The sequence below is a fragment of the Meles meles genome, chromosome 20 (assembly GCF_922984935.1).
Source record: "Meles meles chromosome 20, mMelMel3.1 paternal haplotype, whole genome shotgun sequence".
Lineage (NCBI taxonomy): Eukaryota > Metazoa > Chordata > Mammalia > Carnivora > Mustelidae > Meles > Meles meles.
In genome coordinates this window covers 19,399,599-19,415,051 of record NC_060085.1, presented here as the reverse complement: position 1 = coordinate 19,415,051, position 15,453 = coordinate 19,399,599, and the positions used below count along the sequence as shown (strand labels likewise).

Here is a 15,453-nt window from a genome sequence, read left to right as displayed (position 1 = left end):
ATAGGTTCTCAAAGAGCAACTTTATGAGGTCGAATGGTAGTAAAACCCACCAGAGCATTGACTACGTGTCAGACACAGGACTAGCCTAGAACTCACAGGCTCCAGGCCCATCAGGGCCTCATCCAGGCATCCCTTACCTCCTCCACGGCCCCAAGGGGCCTGCACCAGGCCTACATCCCAGAGAACCAAGCCCTTCCCTAGACTAGCCCACCTGAGAGCTAGGGTCTCCAGGAAGTGAGTGGGACTGACCTCTGACTCCCCAGCCTTGGGGGCTTCTGGAACGGCCTTGACGACAGGGGTGGCAGGTTCAGTCCTCCGGGGCACTGTCTTTCCTTTGGGAGTCCCAGGGGGCAGGGTAGTCTCCGGAGGGGGTTTTGGCCCAGGCTCAGCTTTAGCTGGGATTCCTGTCTTCTTTTCCTGGGCACCGCTCAGGGTCTTGCCGGGTTCAGAAGCCCTGACGGGCTTGGCCTGGGGGCTGGCCTTGGCGGACAGGGGACTGGCCTTGGCAGGCGGGGGGCCTGATGGCTGGCCTGGTCCTTGTGGCCCTTTCTGCTTTAGAGGGGCTGCTCCCGTCACCCGGAGAGGGGCCCCTGCGGGGGGCTGTTGGGAGGCGGGCAGCGGCAGGGGGGTCGGCTCCCCCAGGCTGCCTTCCAGCAGTCGCTTAGTTTGGCAGTTCAGACAGAGCCACTCGGTTTTCTGTAAGGACATGGAAAGGGAAGGGGTTGATGAAAATCACAAGGACCCTTAAGTGCTCAAAGAATGTTTCCATGACTATTTCTGTAACCGTAAGCTAGAGAACGTCTTCTAAAGCATGACCCCGAAGGCACAAGGAGAAAAAGACCCCACATGACAGACCTCACCATCCTTCAGAGTTCAAATGATAAACCAAGAAGAGGGGTCCCTTCCTCACCCTGTAGAGAACTTTCTCACCTGGCCAGAAAAGGAGACCAGCCGGGGAGGGGAGGCTACAGGCAGCATGTGAGTCTGGGGAAGGGGGGAGCTGGTGCAGAGTCTAACAGTCCAGAGGCCCTGAAACCAGGAGTGGCCCCAGACACCAACCTTCCCCATACCCTTCCCAAGTAAGGGCTGCAGACTCCTGGGGCCAGGGGAGGCTGTCTGGAAGAATCCCTGCTGGGAGGATGGGGCTGAGTAAGTCCCTCTTCCCCCGCCCCCCCCCAGCCCAAGTCTCCCTGTCCAAAGTCAACAAAAACCCTCAAGTGGAAGCCTCCTCCTGCCCACAGGGCTCAGGACTATTCCTTCGGTGGGGACTGTGTGTGCCCACACGCAGGCCAGGGGCCCTGCTTCCTCTAGAGCTGGGTGGGGACCAAACCCTTAGCCATCCGTCCACCACCCTCAGGGTCATCCCCTCCGTCAGGCTCAGGGCTGGGAGCTGGAGATGTAGCCAGGACAAAGACGGACACTGAGGTTGCTGGCAGGAAGCATTTCTGGAGTCCACAGCCCCAAACCGGTCATCCAAGCGTGACACAGATATAGTGGTGAAGTTCCTAGAATGCCAGAAACCCAGTCTGATTCCCCCCGCTCCAGCTGTCTGCACAGGGGTGAGGTCTGAGCATCCCAGGCCCTAAGGGGGGATTTCTGTAGCTGGTCAGAGGCTGATAGGGGCATGTCTCCTAGAAACTTCCTCCAGAGTCAGGACTCCTTCTTGCCAAGACCGGAGGCCCTGTCATGGCCCAGAGAGGGGTGAGGTAGGAGAGAGAGTAACCACATGTCCGTGCCTGCTCTCGCCCTAGAGGAGGGAGCAGAGACGTGGAGGCTCTGACCTTCCTGCTGGTGCTCATCTCACATGGCCAGACACTTAGGCTCCCACCAGCAGCATGGCCACTAGGCTGGGCCATTAAGGAGAACCACAAGACACAGAACCACAGGACCACAGAGCCAGGAGACAGGGCAAGGAGGTGGGCCTTGGCCCTCGCCAGCCCAAAGTGGGCAAGCAGCCTCAGTACCCTGACCTCGCACACTGCTCCGAGCCCATGTCAGACCCTAGCCCAGTTGACAGATCCTTGGAAGCATGATGCTCCATAGAGTGCCTGCCCTCAGCCTGGCATCCTCAGGCCACTGTGGCAGAGGCCACGTCAATCATTCTGCCCTAGTTTCCTGCCCACAGGGCTACATATCACATCTCTGGCCTGGGTCCCAGCAGAGGCCAGGCCACACAGGTGGGAGGCCCCTGGCGTATGTTGAGGGATAGGCCTGCTTCACGGCCTTGCTGCTCTGGGCCTGGAGATCATTCCCTGGACTGGAGCTGCAACTCTGCCCTGAGGACCTCCCCTGCATGGGTCCTGAGCAGAGGGACCCAGCGATGGAAGGTGACCCTTCACAAGTCCTATGTGTACTCACCCTGTTCCCTGCAGGGCCGGCCTTCACCCCACTACTGACCCCTGGGCACCTTATCTGATCCTCTGTGTACCCCTGACACAAACCCCTAGGAAGCAATGGGTGTTGGAATCACTTGGCTTGGTCACCCCTAGGCGTGTCTGGGGAGAATGCTAGACAGGCTGAGCCCAGGCCCTGAGAGAGACAGGGCATGGAAGCAGAGCCTGAGCCTGAAATCCTGCCCGTGTGCCTCTGACGTGCGCTGGGGACACAGTGGAAATCCCTCTGGGTGAGAGGACTGTGAGAGGACAAAGAGACCCTGGCAAGGTAAGAGGGGTATAGGCAGAAGCCAAGTGAATTCTGGAAATGAGAAAAGCCTCAGGATCAGCAAGGTGGGGTTAGGATCTGGGCCAGACCAGGGGAAATGGGGGCGGCCTATGACAACACCGTCCTGATTCCACTCTGGGTCCCTGCACACGGCCATTCCAGGCTCAGCCTCTCGAGGTTGGGTCATTTGCCCTGGCTCACCCTGGTGGCTTTGCAACCTCTGCCCCCTACTGGCCTGCAGACCCCGCCTCAGACACAACAGTCCCCAGTGAAGCAAGGGCACCTTGGAAGGATGGTCTGAATGGAGGAGATAGACCTCAGGCCGGGGGCTCAGAGCACAGCCTGCTCACCTAAGCCCAGAAGCCCAGCCCTCAGCAGAGCAGGGCCCTTGTGGTCACACGCTCCCCAGGGTTTTGTTCTTCCCCATGCTATTCACGGAGGCTGCCAGGCTGCAGGAAGGGCTGCCCGGTTGGCCCTGTTGCTCCTGGCTCTGCTATAGCAGTTGGCCGGGAAGGGAGGGAAGGCAGGCAGGGGGAGGCATGGGAGGTAAGGGCTAAAAATAAACACCCGACCTGGCTGCTGGAGGCCCTGCGGCAGCTCTCTGGGTGCAGAGCGCTGGGGGCTGGAGGGGCCTGAGGAGCCTTGGCCGCAGACCTGAGTCTTCCGGGGAATGGGGATGGGTTAAGAGGTGGGAATAGAGGTCCTGATTTCTTTTCTCACTCCGCTCTCACCTCTGCCCCCTATAGCATACCCGCCCCACTCCGCCCTACCCATTCATTTCACTATTCCACTCATTCATTTGTTCAGTCACTCTCCCCTTTAGGGTCTATTCCCTATTCATTCATTCACTTGCACACCTTCTCCTATACTCTTCTGTCCCAGTGCCACCCAGCTCCAACCTTCAGGGAGCTGCTGCCCGCTTCTCCTTTGCCTGTCCCCCTTGGCAAGTGGTTAGGGGATGACCTGGAACCTGGGAATAGACAGTGGGAGGCTTGATGGCCACGAACCCCTTGTCTCCCTCTGCCCAGTTCCTTTCTGGGGGCAGGAAGGTAGCCCCCAGGGTAATCACCACCTCATGGTGGGAGGTGGGGTAAGGGTGAGGAAGGGGAAGCGAGTTGTCTGAGAGTTCCTGGCATACCCCACAGGCCGACAAGCCCTGCTGCCTTCCAGGACCACTGGCTACTGTGCCTCAAGGCCAAGGTTGCCCAGTGAGGCGGCAATGGACGTTGGGCACCCTCCTTGCACCTCCTGCCATGGTCTGAATGACCCCGCAGGACACAACCTGGGTATGTGGAGCTGGCCTGTGTCAGTCTGATTACAGTGACACCAGCCTGACCAAACGCCCGGACAGCTGTGGGGCCCAACGTATCCCCATTTCCAGTCTCACCACCAGACAACAGGCAGCAGGCAAGAAACCCAGAGAAGGGGGGCCCAGAGGTAAAGAGTCCAAGACTCAGCCCCCGGACTACGGGCACGACCGTCCCCAGTGCTACTGTTCTCCTGATGCTGTGACCCTGCCCCTCCCTATACCGGGACACGCTTAAGCTTCTCCTATCTGGGCCTCTCCTCCAAGAAGAGGAACCCTCCCTGACATCCCCAGCGGGAGCCTTTCTGGCGGGGCTGTGCTCTCCTCATGTCCATTCCCATGGGGCCTCCCTCATGAGACTAGGGTCTTGCACTGGCCACAGTGTTGATTCACACCCAGAGGGTTGGGGGCCGACGGGGACTCCTTCTTCCCCGCACGGAGACTGTCTGTCAGGACACTCTGGTTCCAATTTCCTGACTGTGTGCTCAGCGTTGCCTAAGTATGTGAGTGAAGTATGGCGTCTCCGCTGGTTTTCCCAGAAACCTCCATGCCACAGGGAGGAGACAGGGCTCCTGAGATCACGGTCCCTGGAGGCAGCTGCTGGCCTCTCGCCTGACACCCTCGCCTCAGCCCTGCCTCATGTGAGCCCAGGCCAGCCCTGCTTATCACAGGCGCCAGGCCCTTTGCCCAGGGAGGCCCAACTTCTCAAGGGCATGGCTGGCATTTTGGCAATTATAGTAAGATCAGAAACTGGCGGTGTTACTATAACATTTCCAATTCCACTAATTTCTTCACAAACTCTATTTTTAACTGAAAGCCAATTAAAAATTAAGTCAGAGGGTACTATTATCCTTCAGAAAGATAAATAGGTAAAAAATTTGGAATCAACAACTCTTAATTATGAAATGACTCACTAAATAGCACTCTGGTTATTTTTTTTCCCCCCAGAGGAATTTTTTTTTTTTTAAGATTTTTATTTATTAATTTTGACAGAGAGAGATCACAAGTAGGCAGAGAGGCAGGCAGAGAGAGTGAGAGGGAAGCAGGCTCCCCTCAGTGCAGAGAGCCCGACGTGGGACTCGATCCCAGGACCCTGAGATCATGACCCGAGCCGAAGGCAGCGGCTTAAACCACTGAGCCACCCAGGCGCCCTCCCCCCAGAGGAAATTTAAGAGGGAAAGGAATCTGGTTCTACTGCTTCCTTCATTGTGTGGTTGGACTTCCTGTCTAGAAAGAAGGTAAAATGTTTTACGGCTCTGAGATGTTGAAGAAAATTCCCAGCCCCACAGCCCGGAGAGTTGGCTCCGGTCTCGGGTGGAGCCAGAGCCGGTCTAATAGGCCAGTGGGGAGCTGGCCGTGGGGCTTCCCTGGTCCATCCCTCCCTCAAGCTCCCAGCCTACATGCAGACACGGGTCCCTCTGCCTCACACTCAGCCCAGAGACAGCACAGTCATCCCGAGCCTGGCAGGCCGGCCTCGGTGAGCCAGGTGTGGGAGACACAGCCAGGGCAGACCCACTCCTACCTGCTGGCCTGCCACCTCACTCCCAAGGCTCGAAGTGTCCAGGACACCTGCTGAGAAATCGGGAGCCTCTAACCAAAACACACAATGTAGGTCATAGGGAAGCACACAACTTCTCTGAATGTCAAATGGCCATTTGCTGAGGGGAGATCAAAGACGGCCCGTGGCCTGGTTACAGTGAAGAAAAGCAACAATGCTGGTGGGAACCACGGGAGGGAGGTGTCATGGCTGCCCACCCACCCCTTCCCCAGGGGTCCCCTGGAGAACAGCATTAACAAGCAGAGCCATGGGGCGCCTGCACGGCTCAGGTGGTAATGTGTCCGACTCTTGGTCTCAGCTCAGGTCACGATCTCAAGGTCGTGAGTTCAAGCCCTGCATTGGGTTTGGAGCTAGGCTCCATGCTGCGTATGGAGCCTACTAAACAAAAAACAAAACAAAGAAAACCAAGCAGAGCCATGAGGAGAAAGGAGTCACAGAAGTTGGGCTACCCTGACTGTTGTTTGGAGCAAAAGGCAAGGAAGCAGCGGCCTCGGGGTGGGGAGAAGCTAGGACCAGAACCCCCAGCAGCTCCCCTGTCAGGCTCATGGAACCCATCAGATGCTGCGGGGGCAAGGGTGGTTCTGGCCAAGGAGGAGGCAGTGGCACAGGACATGGAGACAGCAGGACACACACGACAGTTTTCCTCAACATCTCGGAGCTGCAAAACCTTTTACCTTCTTTCTAGACAGGGCATCCAGAGCACACAAAGAAGGAAGCAGTACAACTAGATCCCGTTTCCCTCTGAAATTTCCTCCGGAAAAATAACCTGGGGCAGGGGGTGACATGGGCTATCAAGAAGGAGAAGCTCCAGAGTCCGGGAAGGGGACACCGAAGCAGCTGGTGAGCGGCTCGGATCAGAAGCCAGGTGCTCACCCGGAGTCAGCCCGTGACTGAGACATGCTCAGGCACAATCAGCGCTCCCTCTGGCCCAGCCCAGGGGCTGCTGAAAGGAGCTGTCAGGAATGTTACACTCCTGGGCAGAGGCAGTTTTCCCCTTTCCTCTGTGCACGTCCTGCTGAATGAGGACACGTGGGCCAGGAGGTCTCTCTGGGATGAGGGACCTCCGGGCCGGGCCAGCTCCGCCGTCCAAAAGGACTCACAGTCCCTTAGCATAAGGGTGCCCCAGGGTGCCCCAGCATCAGGTGGCAGTGACTATGTGCCTGGCAATCTCCAGATGGGAGCTCCTCTGGCTCCCATGGGTGACTCCTGGGTGCCGCCTCCCCACCCCAGCTAGCCAGGCCAGCTGTCCTCCAGTGAGCTACTGGATCTAGGGCTTAAAGGGTGGCAGTATGGGGCCTGGAGGGCCACAGGGTCGTCATCTGAGGAGGTCACTTGTCTTCATTAGAGCTGCCTCTTTCTGCGTGTTGGGAAATATGGCCTTTGACAGCCAAAGCAGTCTTCCCTATCACAGTGAGCTGCTCCCGTGGAGGCCTGACCCAAGGCAAGTCAGAACAAGCTCCCAAGGCTCTCCTGCCCCACCATGGACCACGCATGCCTCAGCCTAGGAGCCCAAGGGCACAGGTGGCTGCCCATGTGCAGGAAGAAAGGCTTTGGCTTGACCATCTCCTGAGGGGACACAGTTGGGACGCAGCTGCCTGTCAAGATGAGCCAATCTCTCATCTTGTCCCTGTACGGCAGAGTACGTGAGGGGAGGAGCAGAAGCAGCCCCCAGGTCCAGGCTTGTCCAGCTCTGCCCAGGAACCTCTGCACCTTCTGAGCCAGCCAGGCTGGGCTCAAAGCTTTGAGAGAACACTGGGCCCCCTGTTCCTGTCCATCCAGCTCTACACAGTGCCCAGAGCCCTTCCTGGGACCAAGGACTGGAGGAAGACAGGCCCCAGCCTCAGAACTCCCTCAAACTTCCCTATGGGTAAGAAGAACGTCTTAAGCATCCCCGCAAGCAGCGCCTGGGAGAGCCAGGCCCAGCCAAAGGAAAGTATGTGGCCCAAAGACGATGGCTTTGACAAGTGGACATCAACATCCAGGACCTCAGAAGAGGCGATGGAGGGCGGATCCCTCCTGGCTGGGCTGGAGCCAAGGCAACAGGGCACAGCCCTCTGCCTAACAGCCCTTCAGCGCCCTGGGTGGGTCAGAGACTGAGGGCAGGACGGGACCTCAGGCTCTTCCTACCTGAGCAGGGGAAATTAGCATCTTTCATCAGGCCAAGCCCATGAGAGTTGGGAATGGGGCGGCCAGTTCACGGTCTCCCAAGCCTATTGACCCTTGGGACGTGCCCCAGGGCACCAATCAGCCGGCCAGAAGCAGCAGGCACCATTCCCCCATTCCCTGAGCCAGTCAGTTTTCTGAGTGGAACAACAAGCCGGGGGCAGGGACAGAAAAGGGCACATAGCCCCCCTGTGGCCGTGTCGGGACAGCCTTGCAGTGGCTGAAGACCCAGTTCTCTACAGCCCTCTCTGGCTCCCAGGCCTCCCGTGCCCCCCCTCACTCCAGGTCCTGGCCCCTCACCGAGGCCAAGGGCACACGCTTGCTCCCACTGTCTTACCTCTACCAGGTGGGGCGCTGGGTCGAAGCCGCACAGGTTGCACACCTGGAGCTTGCAGGTGGTGCAGGTGTTGTAGTTGGCTGGGCCCTTGCTGCCCACGTTGAGCTCAGCTTGGCACAGTGGGCAGGTGGCCCTTTCCTTCGGCGTGGTCTTTGGCTTGGCAGTAGCCTTGGTGGCCGCCTGGTGTTCCGCTCTGCCATGCTTTGGACTGGTTGTTCCCCCAGTTCTTGCCAGGGCTGCAGGCCCCGGCCCAGGACCTGTTCTAGCTCCAGGCTCAGTTTTGGCTCCAGGTGCCGGCCCAGGCCCAGGCCCTGAGCCTGGGGGTCTCGGGCCAGCCTCCTTGCTGGCATCACTGAAGACGATCTTGGGTGGCCCTTTGCTGGGGGCAGCCTGGCCCTGGGGTTCAGCCTCAGGCTGCACAGACATGAGGGTACTTGCCTGGGTCAGCAGGGACGCGCCGAGGCCAAAGAGCTTCCCAGTGAGGCCCTCCTGGGTCTGCTCAGCAGCACCAGGCCCCGAGGGTACTGTGGTGGCACTTTTGGCCAGGGCCTCTCCTGCTGGTGGCCTGGGCTCTGCTGTTGAAGGCTTGACGGGGAGAGAGGGCTGAGGAGACGCCCTCCCCACCTCCGGAGGGGCAGCTGCTTGGGCAGGCCCCGGCACTGAGGTGGCCCTGGCTGTCTCAGCCTGGCGGGGGCCAGGCTGTGGTCCCCCTGGGCCCTGCGATCTCTCTTGCTCAGGCTTCCCCAGGGGCTGTTTGGCTGGGGACTGGGCAGGAGACAGGGCTGGGGAGTGCAGCTGCTGCTGGCTCTTGGAGCGAGGCGCCGTGGTCATGTCCATTCCCAGAGCCCGCTGCATCTGGCAGTTCAGACAGAGCCACTCCTTCACCTGAGGAGGAAGCAACAGGGTCAACAGGGTGGTCAGGACTGGTGGTACACACAGCTCAGATCCCACAGCAGCCAGGGTCAGTTCCGAGCACAGGCAGGAGTGGCAAGGTCCACTCAGATGTTTCTGGGCCAAAGGGACCCAGGGCACGGCCCCCACCCCTGGGAGCTGCCAGGTGCCTGGAGCAGAGAGAGTGTGGCAGTCCCACACTCCCCACCCCCCAAACACCAATCCGCTGCCTGCCAGAACCCCCTGTGCAGGGGTCTCCCCAACTGCCCGCAGGCTGTACGTCTGATCTGTGTACATCATTCCATCCCCACGGCCTCCCCCACCAATGACACCCCCCAAAGCCTCCAATTGGTCTCTCTCCTTCCCCTGTTGCCCTCTTTGGGCCATTTCCACACAGCAGCCAGCCTAATCTTTTAAAAACATAAACCAGGACGGAAAGGATGGCCTTAGTACAGTGCCTGGTAGGCAATCGATGTTCCATTAAAAACTTGCAGAATGAACAGAGAAATGAAAAGTAACAGGAGGGAGAGGGAGGCACAGAAAATAAATGAAACCATGGCCCTGTCCTGGAGGAGCTTGGAGCATCGCAGAAGGCATAAGACAGATGCGGACAATCTGGAAAGCGAAGTAAGGCCATGTCAGTGATGATGTAAATAGAATGAAAAAGACTTTTTTTTTTTTTTAAAGATTTTATTTATTTATTAGTCAGAGAGAGAGAGAGAGAGAGCACAGGCAGACAGAGTGGCAGGCAGAGGCAGAGGGCGAAGCAGGCTCCATGCCGAGCAAGGAGCCCGATGTGGGACTCGATCCCAGGACGCTAGGATCATGACCTGAGCCGAAGGCAGCCGCTTAACCAACTGAGCCACCCAGGCGTCCCAAGACTTTTTTTTTTCTTAAGCAAGACACATTTTTTTAAGAAAATGGGATAGTCTGTGCCTCTAGAACAAACAAGCATGTGTTGCTATTCCTGTGAGGGACACGGACTTTCCTCTCTGCATCCACGCCTCGCCGAATAAAATGAGTGCGAGACTTGGCTTGGGCCAGTCACCAGTTTCAGCAAGGGCTGCGGACCTGGCCGTGTGACCCTGCAAACAGGACTGATCCATGTTACTTGGTAAATGAACAACAAGGGAGAGGGAGTCTTTTTGCCTTTGGGATTACTCAGAGAAGAACATGGGTGTGGGTCAGTCAATAGCCTTCTTTCCCAGCATCTGGAGAGATGCTAAGGATGACATCAATAGACTCAGAAGTAGAGACGAGGAGCGCCTGGGTGGCTCAGTGGGTTGGGGCCTCTGCTTTCGGCTCAAGTCATGGTCCCAGGGTCCTGGGATCGAGCCCCGAATTGGGTTCTCTGCTCAGTGGGGAGCCTGCTTCGCCCTCTCTCTCTGCCTGCCTCTCTGCCTACTTGTGATCTCTTTCAAATAAATAAATAAAATCTTAAAAAAAAAAAAGTGGAGATGAGGTTAGGAGAAGGGGGCAGATCTGATGACTTTGTTTCATTCCCTGGCTTCAGCTATGCCTTAAGTCTAGCCCTGGACTTCCAGTTACATGAACCAACGATATTTTTTTTTCTGCCAAAAGAAAAATACGTACGGGTCAGAGCCTATCACTTAGGGGCTCAAATCCCTTAGTGGAGTCCCACCATGCCTGTTATGGGAAATCCTAATGGCCCAGCCCATCCCTCTCTCTGGCCTCCTTCCCTGCCATCCCTGCTTAGCAGTCTCACCACAGAGACACTGGGCCTCCTGTTCGGCCCAGTAGTCCTCTAAGCTCACAGTTTTCTCTGCCCCCAGGCTGGCTAGCTGCACAGACCTCAGGTCTCCCCCTCAGGACCCTCTCTGGCAACACAACTGGACAGACCACCCAGGCACACTGTAGCTAATCACCCACTTTATTCTCGTCACAGTGCTCGTTCTTTCCCGAAGTATCTACCGCTATGTTTCTCTAGGTAGTCTCCTGTCACCCCACCCAGCTCGTGAGTGCACATCGAGGTGCTCTCAGGACAGTGTGTGTGGCACAGAGCCGGACTCATTCCAGAGAGGCTTGTAGTGGGATCGATCCCAACACCCTATTAATAGGGGGCACAGTTCCCACGAGGCCAAAGCTGTGAGATTGGAGACTCAGGGCCCCAGTGAGGAGGCTCCTCCTTTTCAACCAGACCTGAGGCTCGAAGCCAAGGCTGCTCCATCTTCACTTGTAGCCAGAGCCTTCAAAAGCACGGGGTGGGGGGGGGGGCAGCCACCAGGGAAAGGTCCCATCTGGTTCCTGAGGCAAAAAGCTGCCTCTGTCCAGCCTTAGGGGTGCCTGCGGTCCTGCTCTCTGCCTTGAGGCCACAGGGCCGCGCAGCTGCTGCTTTGGCTGACTTGGCAGCTGGGGAGCCCAGCCTTGGCTGTCTTGCCCCCCCCCTTGCAAGAGCGGCCAGGGAGGCGGGTAGAACACCACGGTCCGTGGTCCGGCAAGCACTCTCTCGTGCCCAGCACCACACATGGCCTATTCACAGGCAGCCTTGCCTTTGGTCTTCACAGTAGAGAAAATCAAGGTCTGATACAATTTAACCACATGCTCTTGTGGTTAACCAGCAAGGAAGCGGTGTCATGGGTGAAATGAGCCCGGCCAGCCTGGCCTAGCTCCTGAGCCACAGCCTGGTGCCTTCTGCCTTCCTGCTTCTTCCAAAGACCAGCAGCCTCTTGCAGGTCAAGTCATGGGGTAGAAGTCCCCTCTGCAAACTACTGGCCAAGCCCTCCAAGACCAACCCCAGTTCCAGAAACACTAAGAAGAGTGATGCCTCAGAAACTGGGATACGAAGCCATCTGCCCCAGCTGGGAACTGTCAGCTCACCAAGATGTTTTTGGAGACCCAAGGCAGCTCTGTCTACATTTGGACAGAGAAAGCCTCGGAGAAAATAATTTGCATCCATGGGACTCAGTCCATAGACCCCTTTAGAAAGGTCCCGCTTGGCTAGGGAGAACTCACTCCCATCAAATATCAAAGTGGGAGATCCCAGGGGCAAGCTATTTCCACTCACCCTCAGAGGGAGCCTTGGAGGGGATTACCCTCCCGAGGGGAGGCCCAGGCACTGGCCCAGGGCAACAGGCAGACTCAGTTCCTGTAGCGGGTGCCCAGGTACACCGTAGGCTCTGTGGCTCTCATGCACCTGCAGGCCACAGCACGCTCTGGGACTTTCTGAGAAGAGGGATCTGGAAGGTAAATCTCCTTATCCTGGGACTACAGAGTGACCCTCCTTCAGGTCCTGGACAGGGTTGAATAAGGGCATGGGCTGAAACTCCTGCACTCACCACCAGAACCTTCCCTTACCCAGCCTCCGTCACCCAGGCTGTCACAGGCACTCACCTAAAATAGAACCTCTCCAAGAAATAGCTAAAACGCCCCTCGGTGACTCATAGCCCAGATGGGCACAGCTATTTCTGTCCAGCCTCTTCTAGACGGTGAGGAACCTTGACCACGCCCTTCCCGGGCCCCACCCAGGCTCAGGCCCGGCAGACAGGCCCCACATGGCCCCCGACAGGAAAGGCCTCCCAGGGAGGACACTGGGAGAGGAGCTCTCTGAACCCAGCAAAACTTCCCTTGGCCTCCCTCTCAGGTTGTCAGGAGCTGGATCTGAGGAACTCAGCCTCAACCTCTTCCTCCACACACCTCCCAGCCCACTTGCCCACCTAGGCTGGGCATACACGGCCAGGCCCATGGCAAACTCCTCAGCCCTGGAACCAGCAGCAGTGAGAGCCTTCCTCATCTGTACCAGCGTCTGTGGCTACTTGGCACCCTCCCATCCAGCTGCCTACCAGAATCACAGGAACGGCCTTCTACTAGCGTGACAGGAAATCTCTCTTAGAGTCTTGCTGTCTAGTCCCTCCATGTGCCTGACCTGGCAGGGCCAGGAGATGAGCAGGTCACCAGTCACAGAACTCGTGTCCCAAGAGCCAGAGGTAAGCCAAGGGAACTTCCCAGGGCTACACTAAGGTGAATGGCTCGGCCAGACACTAGCTTCTGTCAGGTTAACCCTTCTTGCCAGCAAGGAAGCTCATCCTGCCATCTCAGAGGTATGGACACCTGCGCACCCCAACCCGGTCAGGGCCTGACCAGCAGGAGGGACGGGAGGTTCGGTGTGGTGTGCAGGGTATGAGCTGCTTTGGAACTGGGAGAAGCAGATGCTACAGGAAAGTGACTTCCCACAGAGAGCTGCTGCCTGCCCAGCGAGGAGCCTGCTAGGGATTCAGAAAGGCAGGGCCTCGTGGGCTCTGGCTCTGAAGGGACTTTCATCCCAAGAAGAGCCTTTCTTAGATGTTCCCTTACTCAAACTGTTCAGTGGATGGAAGGGCGGCTAAGGTGGCACGGCCCACCCAGGATCCAGAGGCCTGGGGACCAGGCTGAGGGCTCTGTGAACCACAGGTTGAAAGAACAGCCAGCCATGATCTGTCTGCTTTGGCCGCTCCCCACGGCTCCTTGTCCAGGGCTCTGGGGCAGAGAGGGGAGTGGGGATCCTCTGGGGGAGGGGCTTCTACATCTCTCCCACAGGGACACTGGTGGCATTGAGACTTGCCACCTTGTGTCCCAGGCCCAAAGGCAGGGGCCCAGGCTCACTTGCCATATATAGACCAAAAGGAAGCTGCCCAGGAAATGTGCTTCTGCTCCCAAGGTAGAGCCTGCCTCACGGTCGCCTCCGAGGCTGCCGGGAGGTTCTGAGGACCCCCAGCAGCAACGGATTCTCTTTCCACTCTCCCCTCCTGCCTCCCCACCAGCAAGGAAGAAGGAGGACTGCAGACATCCCTTAGCCTGCCTTCCTACAGAGAGCGGCGCCTTGCCTCTGAGGCCCAGCCCTCCCCGGGAGAGAGGGCATTGGGTGGTCAGATCGGTCTGTGTGGACATGCCTGATGCCGCAGGATTCATGCTTTTTTCCATTTCGGTACAAGTTCAAACAGTACAGAAACAGCTTAAAAACAAGCTTCCCCTGCTGGTTCCTGGGAGGGTCCCACCGGCCAGCGTGGCTCTCCACTCTCTTCTGGGCTGTGAGTCACTGGCTAGGCCTCAACAGAGGGCACCTGTCCCACTGTGGCCCCTGGACCAACAGTGCTCCAGAGCAGGGAGTCGGGGCTGGCCTATCCCCTTACTCTCTGCCCAGCACTGGACATACCCCCTGCCCCATCCTGCAGCTGGCTGCCCACAGGCTTAGGGGCAGGCAGGAGCCACAGGGTCGCAAAGGGTGGGGCATATGAACGCAGAATTGGATGAATGAATCAGCCAGACATGGCCCATCGGGGAGGCCCCGAGAAACTGCCCAGCACGTGAGGCCAGGATTTGTGGAGAGGAGGCTGAATCTAATTGTTGCTGGCTGGGAATCCTTACTGGCCTGGAGCTCCATGAAACGGAAAGAATCCATCCCCTTGCTGATCCCTACAAACACCTGGCATCCCACCTCTGGGGTCCAACTCTTCCCAGCCTCCCCTAGAGAGCCTCTCCTCCCTCCTAGGCCTTCCACTGTGCCCTGTGAAACATCCTTTCCTGACCAAGCCAGCTCCCCAAACTCCCTACACACACACACACACACACACACACTTCTTGGTCCTCCATCCCCCTGTCCAGGAGAAACCATACTCTCTGGACTTCAGAATGTGGTAACCACTCACCCTCCCTTTAAAATCCCTGGGACTTGGGGCACCTGGGTGGCTCAGTGGGTTAAAGCCTCTGCCTTCGGCTCAGGTCACGATCCCAGAGTTCTGGGATCGAGCCCCACATCGGGCTCTCTGCTCAGCAGGGAGCCTGCTTCCCTTCCTCTCTCTCTGCCTACTTCTCTGCCTAATTGTGATCTCTGTCTGTCAAGTAAATAAATAAAATATTTTAAAAATAAAATAAAATAATAAAGTAAAATAAAATCCCTGGGACCACTGGGGCTTAGCCCTTAGCTTCCCCATCCGTCTCCCCTCCTAGCTGTTGTTGTTTTTCAGACTCCACCGTCATGGCCACTAGCTCTCAAAAGCCCGGTGGCCCTTGTCTCCCAGGCTCCCACCGAACCGACTGCCACTGTCCCAGTGGATGGCAGTCACCGCACTGACTCAGACCATCGCACAATCCCCTGGCCTCACCCTCACACCCATTATCACTCCAAACCATCTCCTCTAAAATCACCCTGTACCTGTCTTCCTCCAGCCTTCTAGGTCACTTCCTAGGCCACTGTAGCGGTCCTTGGACCTCATGGGGATACCACTGAGCCTCTGCCTTCACATCCTTTCCTGCCCAGCTCAATCTATGGTCATCATGCAGTCACTCTGACCTATGTCAGCTTCGGAACTAGATCCAAACACATACCTGCTTTCTCTGGGCCTCTACCCACACAGATAAATAGGTGCCAGGCCAACGGGCTCCACTGACAATTAATGTCTGTCCCAACTTCTCCTGGGCCCCCCTGGCTGCCTGGCTAACTCATTCACTCCCACTCTGACTAAGTCATTCACCCCCAACCACGATGGCTGGTTCAATTTCTCCTGCTCCCATCCCTCCCTGGACCCCTCCCCTGCCTTCTGG

The 15,453-nt window shown here is 57.5% G+C and overlaps 1 protein-coding gene across 3 annotated transcripts in view; it reads right to left on the bottom strand.

The window, feature by feature from the left end:
* BSN (bassoon presynaptic cytomatrix protein) overlaps positions 1 to 15,453 on the bottom strand; it is a 95,367-nt gene that overhangs the window by 20,813 nt on the left and 59,101 nt on the right. For all 3 annotated transcript variants that reach the window (XR_006816474.1, XR_006816475.1, XM_045991472.1), the window contains 2 exons: positions 8,026 to 8,910; positions 250 to 696 (listed from right to left, as the gene is read on the bottom strand). Coding sequence is in view for 1 of the 3 variants with exons in the window: in XM_045991472.1 (XP_045847428.1) it covers positions 250 to 696; positions 8,026 to 8,910 (1,332 nt within the window). In the remaining 2 variants the exon portion in view is untranslated. The remainder of the gene's footprint in view (positions 1 to 249; positions 697 to 8,025; positions 8,911 to 15,453) is intronic.